Source organism: Pelophylax lessonae (assembly GCF_965119305.1).
Source record: "Pelophylax lessonae genome assembly, chromosome: 1".
In the NCBI taxonomy this organism is placed as follows: Eukaryota; Metazoa; Chordata; class Amphibia; order Anura; family Ranidae; genus Pelophylax; species Pelophylax lessonae.
Genome location: NC_138768.1, coordinates 491,292,571 through 491,318,503, shown reverse-complemented (window position 1 = coordinate 491,318,503; position 25,933 = coordinate 491,292,571). Strand labels below are relative to the sequence as shown.

Genomic DNA, 25,933 nt, shown 5'->3' with positions numbered 1-25,933 from the left:
ATGGCGTAAATTGCTTATTTTACCTCTGCACTACCTGTCACAGTTTCAGAGGCCCTGAAATTTCAAGATAGCACAAACCCCCCCCCCCCCCCAAATGACCCCATTTTGCAAAGTAGACACTCTACTGTACTCAGCAGAAGCAGCAGAATATATTTTGGGGTGTAATTACACATATATCCATGGCATGTGTGAGCAATATATCATTTCAATTACAACTTTGTGTAAAAAAAAAACCATTTTTTTTTTTAGCCATTTTTCAAACACCTGTGACAAAAAAATGAAATATTCGATGAGCTCAACATGCCTCTCAGGACATTCCTTAGGATGTCTACTTTCCAAAAAGTGGTAATTTGGGGGGGGTTTGTACTGCCCTGCCATTTTAGCACTTCATGAAATGAGATAGGCAGTCAGAAATTAAAGCTGCGTAAATTTCAGTATTTACACCATAGTTTGTAGACGCTATAATTTTTGCGCAAACCAATAAAAATACGCTCATTGAGATTTTTTTTGTCAGACATGTAGCTAAATACATTTTGGCCAAAATATATGACATAAATTTAGTATATTGGATATTTTTTAAAAAAGTTTTTTTAAAAGTTGAAAATTTATTTTTTTCTCAAAATTTTCTCTCTTTTTTTTATTAATATCGCAAAAAATAAAAAGCGCAGACGTGATCAAATACCACCAAAAAAAAGCTCTGTTTGTGGGAAAAAAAAGGACGTAAATTTAGTTTGGGTACAGCATTGCATGACCGCGCAATTGTCAGTTAAAGTCACGAAGTGCCAAGTTGAAAAAAGACCTCTGGTATTTGAGCAGCCAAATCCTCTGGGTCTTAAGTGGTTAAGTCTCTGTAATCAGGGCACTGTTGATCGCCACACAGGCGAGGAGAGCCAATAAACAGCACTTCCTCATTTACATGTGAACGGTTGTGATTGGACACAGCCGATCACATGGGTAAAGAGCCAAGTCCTTGGCTCTTTACCAAGATTGGTGTCGCGCCGAGTCCTAGCAACACGGTGCGGCTACGATCGCCTTACTGTGCGCCCCACGGGTGTGCCAGAGAGGCCGTCCTGGGGCGCCATCATAGGACGTCATCCCAGAACGAGAGTCGTTCCACCGTCATTTGACGGTGGGCGGGGCATAAGTAGTTAACCATATTGCAACAATTTACATACGCTAATGCACATACCTTTTCTACTTATTTTGCAGACTGCTGGTGGGGTTACTGCTGGCGGGTTACTGCTGGAGGGTAATGCTGGCGGTTACTGCTGGTGGGTACAGCTGGTGGGTAGTGTTCTCAGTACTTCCCTTTTGCTTTTCCCTTCACATGAGGTCTGTATGTTCCCTCGCACTTGCCTGCCTCTCTCGCCAAACATATTTTGTTACATAGCTGCATGCAGACTCTCACCCAAATATCTCCCAATATTTCCATCTAGGTTGGGTGCCCCTCTGCTAAGAGGTATGCTGATTGTTCCCTCTGCAATCTTTCAGGTGAGGTAGTTCTCAACTAGTGTGATGACATGGAACTCTAGAAATTGTTCTCATTCCTCATCCTGAACTGTCTTCTGTTTGGAATATCCAAAAACCTAGCTCTTTGTACCCTGCAGGTCTTGGTTAGGTCTTGTATATCCTCTTCCTAATGCCTTACTTAGCTTTTGAACTCCCTGTATGATCTCTTTTGCAAGACGTTTTTGATGAGTGCCTGTTTGAGCCAAAGTGAGGCAGGGTCATATGGGTACATTGCGGGATGGAATTTCACTGCAAAGTTTTTTTTTTGCCAGTATCCACTCACCTGAAGGCAGTGGCATATAACCCATGCTCTAAGAATCAATTTTTATGTCCAGTACTGTACTCCACAATATGGAACTTATAGGTACATCAAAATTCCTTTTTTTTTCCCTATTTGCAGGAATTCTTTCTATCAAATTCTGCTGGACTCCAAAAGTTTAGAAATGAAATACCAAAAGGTGAGTAGGGAATACTTTAGGCAACGATACTGTATGTGATATATAATTGACCAGTCTTTTTATTGTGCAATTTTTAAATCTATAATAAATGTTAATTGCCAATATTCAGCTGTCATTCTAAGGTTAAGAATTGATCACTTCCTTTTAACGTGTTATTTCATAATTAGTCAGTTACTCCATTATATATAAATATCATATACAGATCTGGTCAAACATAATCTTTTTTATCTATATCTTTAAAAATTTGGAAGAACTCTACACATTCAGTATATATATCTACTGTTAAATTCATGATAAAACAGCAATAACCAAGTGACATGTCATGCCAGCTTATGGAAGTGTTTTAGTGTGAGGAGTTATACTGGGAAGTATAGCTGGGTGCCACAAAGGGGGACTTTACAATAGGGTGCTTGGGTATTATGTGGTGTACCAGATATGACAAAAAAAAATTTACTAAGCATATATTAGAGTAAAAAAAAGCAAAATATAACTTTATTGTGAACAACAATAAAAAATATAATGTGATTAGGGAAGTCACAGTATATTGTACAAAATTGAATTATATCACACCGACAATAAACAGCCATATAATTTCATACAAATATAGTCATACATATATTCTCCTAACACAAGGGTAAATGGTGTATATGCTTTTATACCCAGTTGCATCCACAATGGATGGTCTTTGTGCAGGAGGCGTGGTAGCCCACAACAATTAACCCAACATGTTTAGCAGCACTACCGCCGCTTCTTCAGGGGTATCTTTGAGGGTATCACATAAATATATTTGTCATGAAAGAAATGTAATAATAAGCTAAGATGATAAAGAAAAGAAAAATGAAGTTAGTACAAAATCATGATATACATGTTTGTAATAGCTTGTACAATTAATGATGTAATGTCAGAGCTTATTCAAAATAGTAGCTATAGTAAACAAAAAATTAAGTAATGTCCATGACACAGAGGTAGCAAAAGTAGTATACACTATCCTACCTGTTCGGCATGCAATGGAGCACGCTGTAGTAGGAGGTGGCTGTAGTAGGAGGTGCGACCACAATCCTTATTCTGTTATCAGGTAATGCTTGTGCCTTGTGCTCTCATTATTTTCTTGTATCGGCAACACCTACATCGAGGGGTAAGCCCAACCTAATGGCTTAGATCCTCGTCAAGGATGATTAGTCGAACCTCTAGATAATGTGATACATGTATCTGCCTAAATATTGCAGATTGCTTCTCCTAGTTGATACATATTAGATATATATTACCTTATATTTGCTTCTTTTTTAGGAAACATTATTGGGGATCTTCTATTTTGATCCATTTTCTCCCTCTACCCAGTCCCCGCCCATATTTATGGCCGGGCATTACTGAGGTAAGACACCCTCTCTTAACCACCATAGCTCCATGAGCTACGGCCTAAGCTAAAAACACTAGGTGCCCCTCCTGTCTCCCCTTTCTAGGTGAGACATAGGGTGGCTATACATGAAATTAAAAGCACATGTTTTATTTTTTCTTTTTCATCTTTTAGATCATATTTTCCTTCAGTTGCATTTGTATGCCCTATTTGTGGTCGGTCTCCTGTGTCCGCCCCCGGGGGGTTTCCCTTTTGGCCTTGTGGTCGCACCTCCTACTACAGCGTGCTCCATTGCATGCCGAACAGGTAGGATAGTGTATACTACTTTTGCTACCTCTGTGTCATGGACATTACTTAATTTTTTGTTTACTATAGCTACTATTTTGAATAAGCTCTGACATTACATCATTAATTGTACAAGCTATTACAAACATGTATATCATGATTTTGTACTAACTTCATTTTTCTTTTCTTTATCATCTTAGCTTATTATTACATTTCTTTCATGACAAATATATTTATGTGATACCCTCAAAGATACTCCTGAAGAAGCGGTGGTAGTGCTGCGAAACATGTTGGGTTAATTGTTGTGGGCTACCACGCCTCCTGCACAAAGACCATCCATTGTGGATGCAACTGGGTATAAAAGCATATACACCATTTACCCTTGTGTTAGGAGAATATATGTATGACTATATTTGTATGAAATTATATGGCTGTTTATTGTCGGTTTGATATAATTCAATTTTGTACAATATACTGTGACTTCCCTAATCACATTATATTTTTTATTGTTGTTCACAATAAAGTTATATTTTGCTTTTTTTTACTCTAATATATGCTTAGTAAAATTTTTTTTGTCATATCTGGTACACCACATAATACCCAAGCACCCTATTGTAAAGTCCTCCTTTGTGGCACCCAGCTATACTTCCCAGTATAACTCCTCACACTAAAATATTCAATAGGGACGTGGTGCTTTTCAAATTACTTCAAACTTATAGAGATAGTCCTCTGTTTATATTAGCTTATGGAAATGGTTTTATTGAAAGCACTGTTTCCATATGCTAGGTGTTTCTTCCACAATTGCATCAAAAATTATCATAGCAGGTAACAATTGTGTTTGCGTAGCCATTTTTAAGCTAAACTCCAAAACAGGTCAAACAAAATAAATGGAAATATTTGTCTTTAATAAATTGTGTCTGGAATGTGTTCATGACCTTATGTGCACATCACCTTTGCAGTATATAATCATCTTCATTCTATCAAACAAATAAAACAGTTCAAACTCTTTTCATCTGGGTATATTTATGTTATCACATTTTTTTAGTTTAATGTTCATGATATTACATTATCTAAATTGTATTGCTGATTTTTTTTAAAATGTTCAGCTCTTCAACTCTTCAGCTTCCAAGTCTGTATACCCCTTAAGAACCAAAGCAACTTTACACTTTTTTCTATGGTTCTGTCTATTTAATGATCTTTGTCACAAACAATCACAAACCGATCGTATGCGTTAATAGTAGTCAGTAGTGCCACAAAGTGTCCATAAAAGTGTAAAAATGAAAAAAGTTCATTAATGATCTTCAGCAACTTCAAAAGTCTGAATCCATCTTGCATAAACTCATCACAGTGAAAATGGTGCAATTCTCCAATGTGAACAAACTGGACTAACGCTCTTCCTTAGAAGAACCTTTAGCTCTTTTCTGCCAGGTCTGTATGGCGTACAGACCTACAGCATCGCTTCCAGCTGGCCAGGTCTACACCGTACAGACCTGACATTCCTCCTTTTACTTTAAGCTCTGAAGTAACCACAAGCCTTTAGCAACTGTTCAACAGACAGATGAACAAACCAGTAGCTCTGATTAGTAGCTAACAATCTGCGAATCAGAGCTATTGACCTAAAATGTCCCCCCCATACCCACTGCTACCTCTGACATCCCTGCTCCTGCTTCCCCCACTCAACATACTCCATCTTGGCTCAAATGGTTGCCCCCCCACCACCACCACACTAATTACCCTATTCCCCACTGCACTGATTCCTGCAGCACCGATTCTCCCTAACCCCCACCCCTGCACTGATCCCTGCTGCGCCAATTCTCCCTAACCCCCACCCTAGCACTGATTCTGCTGGCAACACTGATCCACTATGAAGGATACAATACACAAGTTCATCCCTCCCCTGCAGTTCTACAACCCCCCCCCCTGTAGTTGATCCCCCTCACTGATCCCCATTACCCCCTCTCTGCAGTTCTGCTGGCTGGCTTTCCCTGCAGCTGGGATGGGATATCAGTGTCAGGAGGGAGAGCGGGGGGGGGGGGGGGGGTGGCGTATTAGGTACCTTCTGTGTCATTCATCACTGGAACATAGTAAACTGTGTTTATTAGGCTTCAGTTTGTGAATAAATAGGGTCTCTATACAGAGACTTCTGTTCATCCATATGCAGTGCCGCTCAGGCTGCAGAGTAAGGGACTTAGGTCTTCATTTCCTTTCTGTGTCTCAAAAAAAAAACGATCAGGGGTCTGTTTAGACATCTGATATCGCACCAAAGCTCACTCAAAAAATGTGTGAAATTTCAAAATTAAAATTGTAAAATAAATAAAAACAAAATATAAAATATAGTAAGGCCTCGTTCCAAAATGAAACAATGATACAGCTGTGCACACCTGTGTATTTTTTCTGTGCTAAAAAACAGTACCAGCTAATACAAAAATAAAACTAAAATTGCTCAGCACCACACCACTACTTGTCTGTGTGTATGTAAATAAACAACTAATATTCAAGCAAAAATGTGATTAAACAATAAAAAGATGTAAAGAAAAGTCAATGTGTAGTGACAATGTACGGTTATTTAGCAGGGGCTGGCAACCAGAGATGGCAAGCAGCCGCATTTTGGATGGTTCGCTAAGGGAAGCCTGAGAGACCTATCCCACACACAACAAAACTGGCTGGCGGGTGTGACTCTATATATAGAAGGCCTCAGTTCCCCCGCTTTAGCTCCTACCCACCTGCATAGAAAACAGCAGGGATTCCTCCCACTAGCCACGGTTCCTGCCCACTTCAGCTCCGGCCCACCCACTGCAGCAGCGTGGATGGCTATCGCTGGCCTCAGTTCCCTCCCCCCTCATTAGCACCTGCCCACCTGCATAGAAAACCACAGGGATGCATCCCGCTGGCCACAGTTCCCACTTCAGTTTCAGCCCTCCCACTTCAGCTCCTGCCCACCTTACTCTGCCACACTGAGACTGAAACAGTGTGCAGACCGACACCCCAAGGTGCCTGCTCTGGCTTAGGACAGGTATTTAAAGGACTGCAGCACTCTTTTAGCCTGAGCCTTCTGTCAGCCTGTCTGCTTACACCCTGAGGGCAATTCCTGTTCCCCGGCAGTGGCATTAAAGAGGACTTGTGATAGCTGCTGTATCTGTTCTAGTTTTGGGATGCAACTATCTATTTGAACAGCTATTGGGAACTTCTACTTCAGAAACGACTACTTAGTACCACTTAGAACCATTTTGGTGCGAACCAGGCTTTGGTCATTGTTTTCTAAAAGCAGTAGTTACCAAATAAGCTCCAAAGTAGTAGTTACCAAGCCCTGATTTAAATTAGTAGTTCCCAATAGAAGGAACTACTACTTTACAACAGGGTTTGGTAACTACAACTTAAGAACTTATTTGGTAACTACTGACAAAACCAAAACCTGGTTCAAACCAAAACGCAATGCGGGAAAGGTGTGTCCCATGTGCGTTTTCCACACTGAAGTTGAACGTGCTACCCTTGCAGTCTGCATCTGAGTGCCTATGCATTGTTAATGACACCTCAAACGCAGTACTGTAGTACCATGTGGTTTTGGTGCAATGCGTTTTTGCACAATCCAGTGCACTATTTTTTGCGTGGTCTGGTGCATTTTGCACCCCATTCAAATGAATGGACCTTCAAAACACACAGCATTGGAACACGTAAGAATCACACGGGAACCCATGCATTCACGTGAAATCCCGTGAGAACCAGTCCTATACTATTATAGAAGTTCTAACTACATTTCCAGTGGGGGTATTAGGGGACATTATAGGTTTTCTTTCTTTTTTTGGAGCCCATGAAAAATTATTTAAAAAAAATGCACAAGTGCAGTAACTTAGCCCTGTTAAGTACAAGAAGAGTGAGGGAGGGGTGCCACTGTTGCAGCTGCTGCCTTTACCCCCATAGCACCTGAAAATACATCCTTCTTTGTAGCAGCCAGCTTTTAGCTAGATATTAATTTTGCATTAAGCAGCAGCCATACACACATCTTGTACTTAGTAATAGGGCTAAATTACTGTACTTTTGCATTTTTGAAAATAACTTTTTACAGAATCCAAAAAAAAAAATTAGGAAGCCTTAATGTTCCCACTGAACATTGACCCTTCATTCGCACCCATGCATTTTTTGGTGCCTTTTGCAGAAACGCACTACAGTCCATTTAACATGGTTTCCTATAGATGTAGTTCACATATGTGTGTTTTTTTTTTAAGGATCAGGGACTTTTTTTCCCGCAGCAGATTGAGTTTTACGTGTAGTAGATTTCATTGGGGCCTCACCAAAAATTCAAGTGTTGCGCTTTTGACTTGTTTTGCGTTTTCTTTTTCTCTTTAACACACTGTGTATAGCTGCTTGCTAAGGAGTGGGTCGGGAAGCCGGCTGCCACGTCCTTAACAACCGATGAGTCTTGTGGGGGGTGGAGTAACATGGCGCCGTGCTGCGTGTTTCTCTGAGCTCTGGCAACACCTTCCTGAGCAAGGAAAAAGCAAGGAAAGCATAAGCTCGGTATTTCCCCACATGTGTGCTTAATGTTGTGCTGCGAAGGACTGCTAAATCCAATCAGTCTCCGAGTGCCTGTAGCCTGGGGGCTGAAAATAGCAGGTATGCTTGAATGGCCAGCTGATGAATGAGGAGAGAGGCTTCCGGAATAAGAAGCGGATACTGGAGAGAAGGAGTGCAGAGCATGGGGTATGGAGACCAGAATGCGGAGTACAGAGTGTGGTGTACAGTGAACAGAAGCTGATTGGGGTTTAGTGATTGGAGAGAGCAGCAAGAGCACAGACACAGCTCGAGACAAGCAGAGTGACGGTCATTGATCAGCCGAGTGGAGTGGGGTGTTAAGCAGACGCAACAGGTCTGCAGATCAGCTGGATAGCTGGGGGACTGTTCTGACCTCTATTACATCTACTGCATCTATTACATCTACTACATCTACTGCATCTACCGCACTACATCTGCATCTATATCTACTGCACTTATAAGGGGCACCTTTCTGGAGGCGATGGCAGTTCAAGAGGGCGCTGATGCCGGTTATAGATTGAGGAGGGTGAGAAGGAACTTTCTGGTGGTAGCCTGTTTTCAAATTGAGTCGTTGCCACTTTTTTTTTTTGATACAGATGTCCGATACAGATTTCAGTACGATCTATTTTGGACTTTGATTAATCCCCACTTTTTTCCCCATCCCCCCCCCTTTTTTTTCTCAACTCCTACTATATGCTTAAGGTGGAAAGTGTAATAGGAAGAAAAGGAGTGAAATCTAACCAGGTAGAAAGTGGAAATCACAATACAATGAAATCATATTTAATTCAGGATCATGCAGACCAAACAGTTTGAAATGAAGGAGAAATTACCTCACCTCCAATGGAGTGGACAAAAAAAAGAGGACCCATATGGGAGGAGAGGAGGTAATGATGGAGGGGAAAATACATCAAATCAGAAGATAAACAGAGACAGATAGATAAACAGAGACCAACTAGCTCTCAGTCCCCTCAGGTTAAGAATAGTAAAAATGATGAAGTACCTTCATTAAATCTACACTTGCAATCATTGGAAAAGGGTAGTGAGAACCTGCAAGCTCTTCCCACAAAAGATATGGCAGATATGATCTCCCATTTGGAGTTTATGATTAAGGGGGAAATTTATGTAACAAAAACAGACATAAAGAATGTCCTATATCGAGTGGAGGAAATGGAATATAATTTAGATGAACATAAAAGGGTCATTGTCGAGTTCTGCGGGAAAGGATAGAAATGGAATGGTTAGAAATTAGAAACCTATGTTACAGGCTTGAAGATCGAGAATCGAAGCAGAAGAAAAAAATGTAAGGATCCGAGGATTATCAGAGTCCATTAAGGATCCTGATCTGGAGTCAGCAGTACGGGAAGTGTTTAATAAAATATTAAAACAGGAAATGTCTCCTGCTATTCGATTTGAAAGGATCCATAGAATACAAAGACCTAGTAAGATCTCCAGGGATGTGCCGAGTGATTGAATATCGAGATTTCATCATTATCAAAGAACAGGTGGTACAGGGAATGAGAAAAACTGCTTTCTTAGAGTTAAACAGATCCAAGTTATTTATCTTTGCGGACCTATCCTTTGAGACATTAGCCTTTAGGAGGGCTTTGAAACCTCTATTAAATCAGCTGAAAGCAAAGAAGATCACATACAGGTGGGGGTTTCCAGCATGTTTTATCGCTACACATCAAAGCATTATAGCAACCTTGCTTTTCCAGAGGATTTAAAGGAATTTTCCAAGAAACTGGGGTTACAGAATATTAACCTGGAGAATTGAGAAAAGAAACCCCCAAATTGGGGGGAGTTAAAGGACCGTTCCTGGAATAAAATATAACGTTAAAAGTATAAAGTTTAATGTTAAAGAAGGAAGGAAATAAGGAGAAGAGTAGTAAAGAAAGAGAGGATCTCTAGAATTTAAATTGAAGTGTCGAGAGAGACTGGAATCCGAAACAGATTTGCTCAAGAGGGGGGGGGGGGCTGGGGGGGGGGTATTATGGAGTGGCTGTGCACCCCTGGCCTCGTTAAAAAAATACTAACCTATAATGTCCAAGGTTTAAATAGCCCCACTAAAAGATCTCTTAGCCAATGTAGTATTTTTACAGGAAACTCCTTTAAAATGGAAATCCAACATTATATTAAGTACTTAAAACTTTCCAATATGGTATTATAGTTACTCCACTAGCAAGAGATCTAGAGGAGTGGCAATTGGTTTTGATAGAAATACCCCTTTTTTATTGAAAGCTCAAGACAGACCCAGAAGGACTATATCTGTTTATTAAGGGCTCTATTTTTAACATAGATTGTACATTGGTTGATGTGTATTGTCCTAATTTGTGTCCTTCCCTGTTTCTGAAGAAAGTAATGAATAAATCGGAAGTCTTCAGAGAAGGGAAGATAATAAATGCACTAAATGCTTTCTTCTCTTCAGTTTTTACACAAGAAAAGGAGGGGTATACTGACCATGACTGTATGGTTAGCAGCACATCACAGGACTTGCCACTATGGCTAACAGAGGGTGAAATCAAGAAAAGGCTTACATAGTTACATAGTTAGTAAGGTTGAAAAAAGACATCAGTCCATCCAGTTCAACCTATGATGCGTGTGTGTGTTTGCTTTTAACCGTACATTGTATACCCCTGTATGTTGTGGTCTTTAAGGTGTCCATCTAATAGTTTTTTGAAACTATCGATGCTCCCTGCTGATACGACTGCTTGTGGAAGAGAATTCCACATCCTTACTGCTCTTACAGTGAAGAACCCCTTACGCACTTTAAGGTTAAACCGCCTTTCCTCTAGTTTTAGGGAGTGGCCACGTGTCTTATTGTATCTCCTTTCTCTGAATAGTTTGTTCCTTATGCTCGGGTCACCAGTACAGTATTTGTACATTGATATCATATCCCCACTCAATCGTCTTTTCTCCAGAGAGAAAAGGTTCAGTGCTTGTAGTCTTTCCTCATAGCTGATGTCCTCCATTCCCCTAATTATTTTTGTTGCCCTTCTCTGGACTTTTGATAACATTAACACAACTAAATCACCAGGACCGGATGGCATGCACCAGAGAGTACTCAAAGAACTCAGTAGGGTTATATCTAGACCGTTGTTCCTGATCTTTGCAGATAGTATTTTGACAGGAGATGTACAAGGTGACTGGAGAAAAGCCAATGTGATATCAATATTCAGAAAAGGGTGGAGGCATATACCAGAAAACTATAGGCTGGTCAGCCTGACGTCAATAGTATGTAAGTTACTGGAAGGGATGATAAGGGACTATATCAAAGAATTTGTTAAGGACAACAGTGTAATTAGTAGTAATCAGTACAGGTTTACAAAAGGACGCTGTTGTCAAACCAATCTGTTAATATTTTACAAGGGGGGGGGGGCTGTGAGCTAGATAGAGGGAGACCTGTGGATGTGGTGTATCTGGATTTTGCTAAAGCATTCGATACAGTTGCCCACAAGCACTTAATCTACAAACTAAGGTCTGCAGGCATTGACCACAAGGTTTGTTCTTGGATAGAAAACTGGTTACAGGGGAGTGTCCAAAGGGTGGTGAGAAATAACACATACTCAGACTGGTCTGGAGTGGTTAGTGGGGTCCCCCAAGGCTGAGTCCTGGGACCAATTTTGTTCAATTTATTCATAAATAAGGGACGGGATCATTAGCTCAATCTCAGTTTTTGCGGATGACACAAAAATAGGCAGGGCAAGAACTTCTTGAGGTTTAATGTGTAGAAATGTAAGGTATTGCACTTGGGGACTAAAAACATGAAAGCAAAATACGCTTTGGGGGGGAACCTCTGGGGGAATCAAGAATGGAGAAAGATCTGGGAGTCGTAGTGGAAGATAGACTAAGCAATAGCATGCAATGTCAAGCTGCAGCTGCCAAAGCCGGCAGAATATTAGCATGCATAGGAAGGGGATTTATTCCAGAGATAAAGCTATAATCCTGCCACTTTATAAAACCATGGTCTGGCCGATTCTGGAGTACTCTGTCCAGTTCTGGTCGCCAATCCTCAGAAAGGATGTGCTGGAACTGGAGAGAGTCCAGAGTAGGGCAACTAAACTGATTAGGGGATTGGAGGGCCTTTATTATGAGGAGCGTTTGCAAGCGCTTGATTTATTCTCCCTGGAGAAGAGACGCCTGAGAGGGGACATGATAGCGATTTACAAATACTTCAATGGTGATCTCAGCATAGGAAAAAAACTCTTTAGTCTCAAGGAGTGTAAGAGGACACGTGGCCACACAATGAGATTAGAGCAGAGGCGGTTTAACCTTAAGCTACGTAAGGGGTTTTTTTACTGTAAGGGCGATAAGATTGTGGAACTCTCTTCCACAATTGGTGGTAACTGTGGGGAGTATAGCTATTTTTAAAAGACTCTTGGACATGCATCCTAAAGATCACAACATTCAGGGTTATTGGAAATAAATACATCCACACACACTTATACAGGTTGAACTGGATGGACTGTGGTCTCTCGGACCATGCTCCTTTTGTCATTTCCTTGGATTTGAAGGGGTTGCCAAATAAGCAGAGGACCTGGAGATTAGCTGAATCTCTTCTACAAGATTCTAAAGTGGTGGGGGATTTGGAGAATGATTTGGATGGGTTCTTCAGAGACAATAACATCGAAGACCTAGCTTCATCGGTTCTCTGGGAAACACATAAAGCATTCATGAGGGGGAGATTAATCATAGTTAAGAGGAAAAGAAACTGGTTCTCCCCGAAACAATCCCTCTTACGAGAAATCCAGGTGTTAGAACAATTGCATAAAGGTTTTATTCAAGAGCAAGATATGCTTAAATTAACAGAAAAAAAGAGAAGCATTAACCACTTAAGCCCCGGAAGATTTTACCCCCTTCCTGACCAGGGCCTATTTTGCGATTCGGCACTGCGTGACTTTAAAGGACAATGGCGCGGTCGTGCGACACTGTACCTAAATGAAATTGACGTCCTTTTTTTTCCCACAAACAGAGCTTTCTTTTGGTGGTATTTGACCACCTGTGCGGTTTTTTTGATCATGCGCTATAAACAAAAAAAGAGCGACAATTTTGCAAAAATAACAATATTTTTCAAATTTTTTTATATGAAATTCCCCAAAAAAATGTAAAAATCTAAATTTTTTAACATTTTAGGCCAATTTGTTTTGTGCTACATATGTTTGGTAAAAAAAATCGCAATAAGCGTATTTTGATTGGTTTGCGCAAAAGTTATTGCGTTTACTAACTAAGGGAAAGATTTTTGTCATTTTTATTGTTTTTTTTTTTACGAGTAATGGCGGCGATCTGCGCTTTTTTTTTTTTTTTTTTGCGGGACTGCGACATTGCGGCGGACAGATCGGACCCTTGACTGACATTTTTGACACTTTTGGGGGTACCAGTGACATTACTACAGTAATCAGTGCTATACATATGCACTGTTACTGTAAAAATTACACTGGCAGGGAAGGGGTTAACTTTATTAGAGATGCAGTGGCTATGTGTGTCCCTAGGGGCGTGCTTCTTACTGTTGTGGGATGTGGCTTTTCATGTAACAGCAGAGATATACGATCCTACATAGCAGGACCGTATGATCTCTGCTGTTACACAAGGGAGAATGACAGACGGCTTTGTTTACATTAGCCGCCTGCCTTTCTCCCTCTGTAACCGACGATCGCGAGTGAGTGGCGGACATCGGGTCCGCCACTCACACGCGCGAGGGGGTCCGTGAGCGAGCGGGAGCACGCCTCCGGCAGTGCGCGCTCGCTCCCTAGAGTCTCACAGGCTAGTGACGTACCCCTACGTCACTCTGCCTGTGAGGGGCTGACTGCCGCCGTATATAGTCGTGGTTAAGCGAGTTAATGGAGCAAGAAACTAAATAAGGTTTCAATGCAATAGCGAAAAGACATTATGAAATGAGGAATAAATCTGGGAAACTGTTGGCAGGATTAAATAAATGTAGAAGAAATGGAAATTATATAGCAAAAATGAAAGATAAGAAGGGAGATTTAAAACATTCAATAAGTGACTTTATTACAATTTTTCGTGAATATTATCAAAATTTATATAGGGTAAATGAGATTCCAAATGTGGAAGAAATTCAAAGTAGATGCAATAAAATAAAGCAATATTTACAGAATGTACAATTTCCAGTTATATCAGAAGAGGCTATAATAAAGTTGGATAGTGAAATTACCACAGAAGAAATTCAACAAGCAATAAATAGTTCAAAGATAGATAAAAGCCCAGGCCCAGACAGATGGATTTTCATATTTATATTTTTAAAATATTTACAAAACGTTAATGCCCTTTTTTCAGACATATATGAACTTTATTGGGGAATGTCAAGAGCTTCGGCAGGAAGCTTTAGGGGCATATATCTCTCTCCTAGAAAAAAGAAGGAAAAGATCCAACTTTGTTCCAGTTTTAGGCCAATTTCCTCGATTAATAAAGATTTAAAAATGTATGCGAGGATTCTGGCGGAACAAATAAAGCCCTTTATGTCCAACTGGGTAGAAAAAGATCAAGTAGCTTTTGTCCCCAGGAGGGAGGCTTGAGATAATGTAATAAGGACTATACTCTTGATGGAGCAAAAAAGGAAGGAGTCCAACTCTCTCTATCGGTTGATGCAGAGAAGGCCTTTAAATGATTGGATTTGGAGTATATGCTCCAGACATTCCGTCATATAGGCCTTGGTCCTCGTTTGTGTGGATGGATAGGGGCATTATTTGCAAATACAACCGCTCAAGTAAGGGTTAATGGGTTCCTATTAGAGTCCGTTAAATTATATAATGGTACACGTCAGAGTTGTCCACTCTCTCCATTACTCTTTGTATTGTCTTTAGAGCCACTATTAGCAACTATAAGGGCAAATCAAGACATTAAGGGTTTGGAGATAGCTGGACAAGAACATAAAGTGTCCGCTTGTGCAGACGACATATTGTTAAATGTATCTACTAATCCTTCACAGGTCCTTCCAAAAATTCTTGAAGAATTGGAAAGATATGGCAAGATCTCCAACTTTAAAATGAATGCGGAAAAACAGATACTAGATGTCTCTGTTTCCCCATCGGATTGCAGCGCAATCAGTGCTCTGCACCCCTTTGTGTAGAAACAGAGGGGTCTAAGATATCTGGGTGCATATATATCAAGGTCAGAAATGGATTTACTGTATATAAAGATCTTTATCTCCCCCTACTAAATAATAATAAACAAGATCTGAAAGGATACGTTTGGTAGAAAAAATGTAATAAAAATGATGGTTCTTCCGAAGTCCCTATAAATTTTTCAAACTCTTCCTACAAACATTCCGGGGGCTTATTTTAAAACACTTAGATCATTATTTCAAAGATTTGTATGGAAATATAGAAGCCCACGTACTGTTTAGACTAAAGTCCAATGGGGGACTAGTTCTCCCAGATTTGGAGAGTTACCATAAAAGCACCTGTCCTGCGTAGAGTAGTTGACTGGGTCCATGACTCCCCTCAGAAGAAATGGGTACAATTGGAAGAAAATGTAAGTAATTCCATATTGGGACAGAAAATATGGCTTCCCAGTCAATACAGGGGTCTTCCTAGGGATTTGGCTGCAATTACAATAGAAACTTTAAGAGTCTGGGATAATGTTCTTAAAAATACGCAGTGGCAATATAATAGTCATTTATTGTCCCTTTCTGGGTCAGATTATTTTCCTCCGGGTAAGGAGAATAAGTTGTATCTGAAATGGACTCAGTCAGACTGTCAAAAATGAAAGGACGTTCTAGAGGGGAACATCCTTTGTACTTTACCAGAACTTCGAGACCGGTATGGTATATCACCATGGGTTGTTTGGAGATTTAGACAGCTGCAGCTTTTTGTGGAGTCACTTCCCAAACCCCTACGTTCCATTCGTGAGCTCGGCCCATGGGAGAGACTTGAGGACCAGGGGGGGAGTCAACAGACGGATGATTTTGAGCATCTATAGGATGCTGATCTCCCTCTCTGACCCTGGTCCCTGGTGGTCTCCTGGGAGGTTGGGAGCATGAGTTGAGTGAATCTTACCAGAGAAATTAAAGTATAAGGTTATGGATTTGGTGCACTTCACTTCAGTCGATACGAGACTTAGGGTCCTTTCACACCTGTCCGTTCTGCCGACGGACTCAATTCTGCTCAGCGGGGGATTAATCCGCCGATCCCAGCTGAGCAGGCGGATGACAGCTCTGTCTCCGCTCTGTGCATGGAGACAGAGCTGTCAGATCCCCGCTGTCCTCTATGGGGGAATCGGATGAGAACGGACCGCCTGTCCGTTCTCATCCGATCCCATCTGATCCGATCCGCCAGACAGATGGAAAATAGGGTTTCCATTAATTCGGATTTGATGGACAGGATCGGATCGGATGGCAGTGGATGTCAGTGGAGATGTCTCACTGACATCCGCTGCCCCATAAGGATGCATGGGGCATCCGATCAGGTCCGGCTGAAAAACTGACAGGCGGATCTGATCGGACCGTATGTGTGAAAGGGGCCTAAAAGAGATGAACTATTAATTGTTAATGAGATGGTATTTTGTTCCATCTAAACTGCATAGGATTGATCCAGATGTTTCATCCCTGTGTGGGAGAGAGTGTGGAGGGGAGAAAACCCATGCCCATATATGGTGGAGGAGTTCTTTGATCCAGCCATACTGGAAAGCGGTATTAAGGGTAATTAAGAAAATTAATAATATAGAGATTAGACAAGACCCGTGCCAATGTTGGTTTAATGCTACTACTGGAACAAGGAAAAAATATAGGGGTTCTATTACCCCAGTATTATTAAACACAGCAAAACTATTGATCCCGAAATAATGGAAACAAAAGGAAATTCCGAGTATACAAGAATGTTTTAGGGAGATTGATAAAACTAGGCCTATGGAAGAGCTAATAGGTATGCAAAAGGATGCTGAATTGAGTTTTCATGCGATATGGGGAAATTGGATGACATATATGGGTAATGAGAGTATTAGAGTATTATATTCATTGTGGGGATAGTCTCATATTCCCCACCCTTTTTATTTTTTTTTTGTTTGTTTGAATTTGGGTGAAGGTTTTAAAATTAGTTGGTATATATATATATATATATATATATATATATATATATCTATATACATACAGTTGTGCTAATTCGTTTACATACCCTCCCAGAATTTGAGTTCTTGGCCATTTTTCCAAAAATATGATTGATAACAGAAAAACTTTTCTTTCACTTTTGGTTAGTGTTTGGCTGAAGTTTTTTTTTTTTTTATCAATCAACTGTGTTTACACTTTTTAAATCATAATGACAACAGAAACTACCCAAATGACCTTGATCAAAAGTTTACATACCCTGGTGATTTTGGCCTGATAACATGCACACAATTTGACACAAAGGGGTTTGAATGGCTAATAAAGGTAACCATCCTCACTTGTGATTGGTTTACTTGTAATAAGTGTGTGCGTATAAAAGGTCAATGAGTTTCTGGACTCCTGACAGACCCTTGCATTTTTCATCCAGTGCTGCACTGGCGTTTCTGGATTCTGAGTCATGGGGAAAGCAAAAGAATTGTCAAAGGATCTGCTGGAAAAGGTAGTTGAACTGTATAAAACCGGAAAGGGATGTAAAAAGATATCCAAGGAATTGAGAATGCCAATCAGCAGTGTTCAAACTCTAATCAAGAAGTGGAAAATGAGAGGTTCTGTTGAAACCAAACCCCGGTCAGGTAGACCAACTAAAATTTCAGCCACAACTGCCAGGAAAATTGTTCGGGATGCAAAGAAAAACCCACAAATAACTTCAGGTGAAATATAGGACTCTCTGAAAACATATGGTGTGGCTGTTTCAAGATGCACAATAAGGAGGCACTTCACGAAAGATGGGCTGCATGGTCGAATCGCTAGAAGAAAGCTATTACTACGCAAATGCCACAAAGTATCCAGCTTACGATACGCCAAACAGCACAGAGACAAGCCTCAAACCTTCTGGCACAAAGTCATTTGGAGTGATGAGACCAAAATTTAGCTTTTTGGTCACAGCCATAAACGCTACATTAAGAGAGGAGTCAACAAGGCCTATGATGAAAGGTACACCATTGCTACTGTGAAATACAGAGGTGGATCATTGATGTTTTGGGGATGTGTGAGCTACAAAGGCACAGGAAATTTGGTCAGAATTGATGGCAAGATGAATGCAGTATGTTATGAAAAAGTACTGGAGGAAAATTTGCATTCATCAGCCCAGAAGCTGCACATGGGACGTACTTGGACATTTCAACATGACAATGATCCTAAACACAAGGTCAAGTTGACCTATCATTGGCTACAGCAGAATAAAGTGAAGGTTCTGGAGTGGCCATCTCAGTCTCCTGACCTCAATATCATTGAGCCACTCTGGGGAGATCTCAAACGTGCAGTTCATGCAAGACAGCCCAAGAATTTACAGGAACTGGAGGCTTTTTGCCAGGAAGAATGGACAGCTTTACCATCTGAGAATATAAAGAGCCTCATACACAAATACCACAAAAGACTTCAAGCTGTAATTGATGTTAAAGGGGGCAATACACGGTATTAAGAATGGGGCAATACACGGTATTAAGAACTGGGGTATGTAAACTTTTGATCAGGGTCATTTGGGTAGTTTCTGTTGTCATTATGATTTAACCACTTTACAACCGGAGGATTTTGCTGTCTTCCGTCCAGGCCACTTTTTGCGATTCGGCGCTGTGCGACTTCAACTGACAATTGCGCGGTCGTGCGACGCCGTACCCAAACGAAATTTACGTCCTTTTTTTCCCACAAACAGAGCTTTCTTTTGGTGGTATTTGATCACCTGTGCGATTTTTACTTTTTGCGCTATAAACAAAAAAAGAGCGTTTATTTTGAAAAAATAACAATATTTTTCACATTTTTTTATATGAAATTCCCCCCAAAAAAGATGTAAAAACCAATTTTTTTAAAAGTTTTTGGCCAATTTGTTTTATGCTACATATGTTTGGTAAAAAAAATCGCAATAAGCGTATTTTGATTGGTTTGCGCAAAAGTTATTGCGTTTACTAACAAAGGGAAAGATTTCTGTCATTTTTGGTGTTTTTTTTTTAACGCGTAATGGCGGCGATCTGCGATTTTTTTTGCGGGACTGCGACATTGCGGCGGACAGACCGGACCCCTGACTGACATTTTTGACACTTTTGGGGGTACCAGTGACATTACTGCAGTAATCAGTGCTATATATATGCACTGTTACTGTAAAAATGACACTGGCAGGGAAGGGGTTAATTTTATTGGAGAGGGAGGGGTTAATGTATGCCTGGTGCTTACTGACGTGTAGGGGGGGAGGTGACTATGTGATTCATGGACAGATCGGATGTCCAGCTATGCTGAACAGTCCGATCTGTCACTCCCTGTCACTATGGAGATCCGCCCGCTGTGTTTACACACAGCGGGCGGATCTCCAGACTCGATCCCCGACGATCGGGTAAGAGCAGCGGCGATCGCCGCTGCCCCTCCCCTGGCCCGACTCCCGCTGTGAATGAAAACAGCGGGAGCGAGCCTCCGGCGGCGCGCAAGCGCCGCCCAGAAGGGGGAGTGTCCAGTCACGTTAATACTACGTGGCTGGACGATAACGAACCACTCTGCCGCAGTAGTATTACTGTGAGCGGTTGCAGAGTGGTTAAAAAGAGTAAACACAGTTGATTGATAATAAATGGACAAACGTGTTGCCTTGGCAACCCCCCCTGCACCCGGAAGTACACGTCACAGAATGCCGCGCGGACTCACAGCTGACCACTGGAAGTGCTGACAGCCATCGGTTACATCCTCGCCAGCCGCCGATGCCATCCTGATCTATTCCTTCCCACAGGGGGACATGCTTTACCTTTCCTATGTTTGCTGTATCTCATATTTTGAGTACCTGTATACCTCTTGTTAATAAATTACTTAATGTGCTACACTCAGATTGCACTTGGGTTTCCTCTCCAGTAATCCACAAGCCCCTTCTTGCTTGAACACTGAGCAGCCATTTAAAGGAGCCAGCACAAGAAGATCATCAAGGACTCATTTTGAACTTATTTAACCCTTATTGCAATTTCACCTCATCGTCCATGGGATGTAGCGGATTCAATGTTTTCGAAACTGAGTCGATCACTACATTTTCTAACCTGATATACCCCCTTAAATGTGATCATTAACAAAGAGAAAGTATTATTTTTTAGATCTTTTTTTTTTCTCACAATTACACAGGGTGAAACGGAGTAGATAACTATGTTTTCTAACCTGATATACACCCCTTAAATTTTATCATTAACACAGAGAATACAGTGCCTTGCTAAAGTATTCGGCCCCCTTGAACTTTTTGACCTTTTGCCACATTTCAGGCTTCAAACATAAAGATATAAAACTGTAATTTTTTGTGAAGAATCAACAACAAGTGGGACACAATCATGAAGTAGAACGAAATTTATTGGATATTTCATCTTTTTTAACAAATAAAAAACTGAAAAAATTGGGCGTGCAAAATTATTCAGCCCCCTTAAGTTAATACTTTGTAGCGCCACCTTTTGCTGCGATTACAGCTGTAAGTCGCTTGGGGTATGTCTCCATCAGTTTTGCACATCGAGAGACTGAAATTTTTGCCCATTCCTCCTTGCAAAACAGCTTGAGCTCAGTGAGGTTGGATGGAGAGCGTTTGTGAACAGCAGTTTTCAGTTCTTTCCACAGATTCTCGATTGGATTCAGGTCTGGACTTTGACTTGGCCATTCTAACACCTGGATATGTTTATTTGTGAACCATTCCATTGTAGATTTTGCTTTATATTTTGGATCATTGTCCTGTTGGAAGACAAATCTCTGTCCCAGTCTCAGGTCTTTTGCAGACTCCATCAGGTTTTCTTCCAGAATGGTCCTGTATTTGGCTTCATCCATCTTCCCTGTCCCTGCTGAAGAAAAGCAGGCCCAAACCATGATGCTGCCACCACCATGTTTGACAGTGGGGATGGTGTGTTCAGGGTGATAAGCTGTGTTGCTTTTACGCCAAACCTAACCTTTTGCATTGTTGCCAAAAAGTTCAATTTTGGTTTCATCTGACCAGAGCACCTTCTTCCACATGTTTGGTGTGTCTCCCAGGTGGCTTGTCGCAAACTTTAAACAACACTTTTTATGGATATCTTTAAGAAATGGCTTTCTTCTTGCCACTCTTCCATAAAGGCCAGATTTGTGCAGTATACGACTGATTGTTGTCCTATGGACAGAGCCTCCCACCTCAGCTGTAGATCTCTGCAGTTCATCCAGAGTGATCATGGGCCTCTTGGCTGCATCTCTGATCAGTCTTCTCCTTGTATGAGCTGAAAGTTTAGAGGGACGGCCAGCTCTTCGTAGATTTGCAGTGGTCTGATACTCCTTCTATTTCAATATTATCGCTTGCACAGTGCTCCTTGGGATGTTTAAAGCTTGGGAAATCTTTTTGTATCCAAATCCAGCTTTAAACTTCTCCACAACAGTATCTCGGACCTGCCTGGTGTGTTCCTTGTTCTTCATGATGCTCTCTGGGCTTTAAACGGACCTCTGAGACTATCACAGTGCAGGTGCATTTATACAGAGAGACTTGATTACACACAGGTGGATTCTATTTATCATCATTAGTCATTTAGGTCAACATTGGATCATTCAGAGATCCTAAGCCCCCGTTCACATAGAGGCGACCTGTGAGGCGACCTGGTCGCCTCACAGGTCGCCGCAGGTCGCCATCCATAGGGAAGCTGCGGACCCGTTCTAATAGGAGCGACACAAGTCGCTCCGACTTAGAAAAAGGGTCCGGAGCTTCTTTGGGGCGACCAGGAGTCGACCGCCATAGACTTCAATGTTATGAAGTCCGTGGCGGCCGCTCCGAGGTCGCGGCGCGCTGCTCGCACCGCGACCTTGGAGGTCGCCACCCGAAGTCGGATCGCCCCTATGTGAACGGGGGCTCACTGAACTTCTGGAGAGAGTTTGCTGCACTGAAAGTAAAGGGGCTGAATAATTTTGCACGCCCAATTTTTCAGTTTTTTATTTGTTAAAAAAGTTTGAAATATCCAATAAATTTCGTTCCACTTCATGATTGTGTCCCACTTGTTGTTGATTCTTCACAAAAAATTACAGTTTTATATCTTTATGTTTGAAGCCTGAAATGTGGCAAAAGGACAAAAAGTTCAAGGGGGCCGAATACTTTCGCAAGGCACTGTATATTATTATTTATATCTTTTTTTCCCCAGGGTGTTGTAATTAGTTGGTAAATATATCTATACCTTTTTAAATGAAATTATTTTAGTGTATAACTCACCAAATTTTTTAAGGTTTTTTTTCACACTATATATGGTGGAACAGGGTGGATAACCATGGTTTCCACCCTAAGATACACCCTTTTAATTTAATCACTTTTTTTTTTTTTTTTGGGATGGGGGTGAATGGAGTGGAGGGACCAGGGGAGTAGGGAAGGAAAAAGAAAGGGGAAATGAAAAGAAAAATAGTCGAAGGGTAATGAAGGGGAACTTCTATGCTGGGGAAACCAAAATTCCTAGGTTTTGTGCAAATTGATGTTATTTGTTTTGTAATGTCACATCTTTATTTGTTATGTATGTAAAGAAATGTAATAAAAATATTTATAAACAACTTATGAGTCATCAGCTGTCAGCCAGGTTCCCCACTAACAGTGACAGTAAAAAAAAAATTCTGGCAAAAGAATTGAAAAAAATTACGTAGGTTTCCCCCCCCCCCCCCAAACCATATTAGGCCCTTTGGTTCTGGTATAGATTTGGAGGGGAACCCCACAGCAAAATTTAAAAAATAAACGATGTAGGATCCCACTCAATATCCATACCATACCCTTATCCAAGCATGCAGCCAGGCAGTTCAGGATGAAAGAGAGGGGACGAGCGAGAAAACACTCCCCCCCTCTTGAACCATACCAGGCCACATGCCTTCAACATGGATGGGGTGCTTTGGGGCAGGTGGGTGTTGCCACCAGGTGATGCCGCTGAGTGGCCCTATCCCTTAACTAATTCAAAAATGTCACACGGCAGGGCAGACAGTTTTTTTTTTTGGTTTCCGTCAGTGCGGCGGGCATTGTGATGATGGATCTACATCGAGGGACATTGTTTTTTTTTATTTTTTAATAAAGTACTTGTCAAAAAATCTTTCTCTATCGTCCATTGACAGATGCAGTCTCCATCTTCATTAGCTGAATGGGTTACGATGCCCCCTGCAGGAGTTGTCTAGGCAGGAAAAATTTTACATGTACACGCCTACAGGGCTGTTCCCACATGCATAACGCACACACCCTCTACTCAGCAAACCAATTTGTTTCTTCCTAGAGAAGGAGTAGGCCCTAAGTTTCCTGCTGGGACTTCGGTCTCAGTTTTTTATTTTTTCAGAATATTTTGTTTTATTTCTCTTTACTCACTTTGCTAGCTAGTGTTCAGGGGGATCCTCCTAGTGATCTGCAAGCAATGCCGGCTGGGGCTTTGCACTGGATAATCTAGATCCTTATGGTCCCCCCAGACTGGCCTACGAGCGTGAGCAGGTTATGGTTCCGCACTAGGCCTCACCACTGCGGTGCCCCTTTCCAGATGGGAACGAGCCTGTGAGCGGATGCCTCTCCGGGAAGTGACGACCTGGAACACCCTGAGTCGCAGCGTACCCCTCAGCTGGCAGCACCCCCACTTCTGGTGCGGAGCCCACCATAGTATGGTGAGTAAATGTGACCCCCCTTGCCCCTGGTGGCCTTGGGGGATGTGGGCCCTCTCCTGGGGATAATAGGATTGTACCTCCTAAAGGATTCCCCTGGCCTGTCGGGTGCCCGAGCCTCTGCGCCCTGTCTCTCCCCCCCTGCCCCCACGGGGGGGCTATTTTACTGGGCCGCCTGGCGTCCTGAGGGGGGTGGCACCAGTACCTTGTTTTTGCTAGGTCTTGTTTTAAATCCTTGAGGCCTTCTTGGTGGGGGTCCCTGGCCGCATGGCAGTCCGTGGGCGCCGCCATCCTAAGTGTGGGCAACGTGTTTAATTTTCCTATTGACTTGTATGAAGCAGCCATTTTCCCTGAGCTTCCTTTTAAAATGCATTGGCACCCATTTTTGTGTAGTCTGTTGTACTGCACTAGCAGCGTGACCTTTTACATCCAGGCCGAGGTCACTTCCTGTGATTCTTCTTCCTGCTGCAGGCCATTCAGGAGGGTTCTCTCTGGAGTTGGTACAGTACGGGGGTCTGTACGGGCATATCCCTACACACTTTGCTGTTAGTGCATATTTAAGGGAGACTCGGCAGTGGGGACCACGATCGGCGCTTCTTAAAGTGACAGTGCTCCGTTTTTCTACAACTTTGAATATGGCGTTCCAGGCTGTAATTTCTCCCCCAGACCCACTCTGTGCGACTCCCGGACAGTTCGCATCCCAGTCGCTGGGCGTAATTTCAGCAGCTCTGGAAAGCCTGGCGACAAAAGTTGATTTTGTTATGAAAAAGGTTAATAGTAGTAAACGGCCGCTGCCTTCTCCATCCTTGGTGGAGTCCTTTTGATTCAGAGGCTGATGTGGTCGCCACGGACGCTCCCCCTACCTGAAGGTCAGATGGTGAAGAAGACCTGTCTTCTTCAGTTACAGTGCTAGAACACGCTTTGGTGGAAGCTCTGATTGTTTCAGCGAGGGAAACCTTAAAATTGGCTGATGAGCCCACACCGGCAGGGACACGGTGGCATTTGGCTCCCGCAAGACTCAAGTCTGGCAAGGTATTTCCCTGTCCCAAAACTTTTCATGATATGTGTTAAACACATGCTAGTTATGCTAAAACGCTTTAAACGCTGGTATCCTTTTGCTGATATGGTCTTCAACCGCTGGACGGTGCCACCTAAGGTGGACCACCCTGTTTCCAGGTTGAATAAATCTACCGTTGTGCCTGTGCAAGATTCCCTGGTTTTTATGGATCCAGTAGACAGGCGGGTGGAATCCCTTTCCCGCCATCTTCACGTGTTGGCGGGTTCCATCTTAAAATTGGTCTTTGCACCTGTGTTGGTATCACAGACAGTTACGGAATGGATTAGGGTTCTGAAAGGGAGCTTGGACCCTGACGTATTTTTTCCTGAATTGATGGAACTTTTGGACCAGATGGCCCAGGCCCTGGTTTTCCTGTGTGATACGTCCCTGGATGCGGCTCCCCTGGTGGCCAGAGTTTTGGCCATGGGGATTGCCCTAAGGCGCATGGTTTGGATGAAGAGCTGGTTGGCTGACCAAGCTTCCAAGAAAGCCCTGACGGATCTCCCTTTTCTGGGAGAACGTTTGGCGACTCACTGGATGAGTTGATCAAGGGTCTGACTGGCTGTAAGAGTACTCTTCTTCCTCAATCCTCCAAACGTAAAACACCCCATGCTAAGTTGGGTCCTTCCTTTACTGCTCATAGACGTTTTTTTCATGCCCCCCGCAGCGCAAGAAAAAGGTAAGCCATTCAGAGCTTCGGGAGGGGCTAAGAAGCACTGGGGCAAGCCCAAGACCAGTCAGTCCGGTGCTGCAGACAAGTCCTCTTCAGCATGAAGGGGCGCCCTCACCTGTGTCTGGGGTGGGGGGACATCTGCGTTTCTTTTAGAAACCCTGGACCTCCTTCTTTCAAAACAAATGGGTTCGCAAACTGATTTGTTCCGGGTACAAAATCGAATTTTGGTCCCGGCCGGGGGACAGGTTTTTTCAGTCGAATCTTCACCTGTCTCCAGAGCATTTGAAAGATCTTCGGGAAACTGTGCGGGACCTCCTGGCTCAAGGAGTGATCATGCCAGTTCCTCTGCAGGTATGCTCTCAAGGTTTCTATTCAAACCTGTTCACGG

The 25,933-nt window shown here is 42.2% G+C and overlaps 1 protein-coding gene across 4 annotated transcripts in view; it reads left to right on the top strand.

The window, feature by feature from the left end:
• The window catches only part of SEMA6B (semaphorin 6B), a 1,069,016-nt gene that overhangs the window by 282,209 nt on the left and 760,874 nt on the right, over nucleotides 1-25,933 (top strand). For all 4 annotated transcript variants that reach the window (XM_082263355.1, XM_082263357.1, XM_082263356.1 and 1 more), the window contains exon 3: nucleotides 1,910-1,967. In XM_082263355.1, coding sequence (XP_082119481.1) covers nucleotides 1,910-1,967 — 58 coding nt within the window. The remainder of the gene's footprint in view (nucleotides 1-1,909; nucleotides 1,968-25,933) is intronic.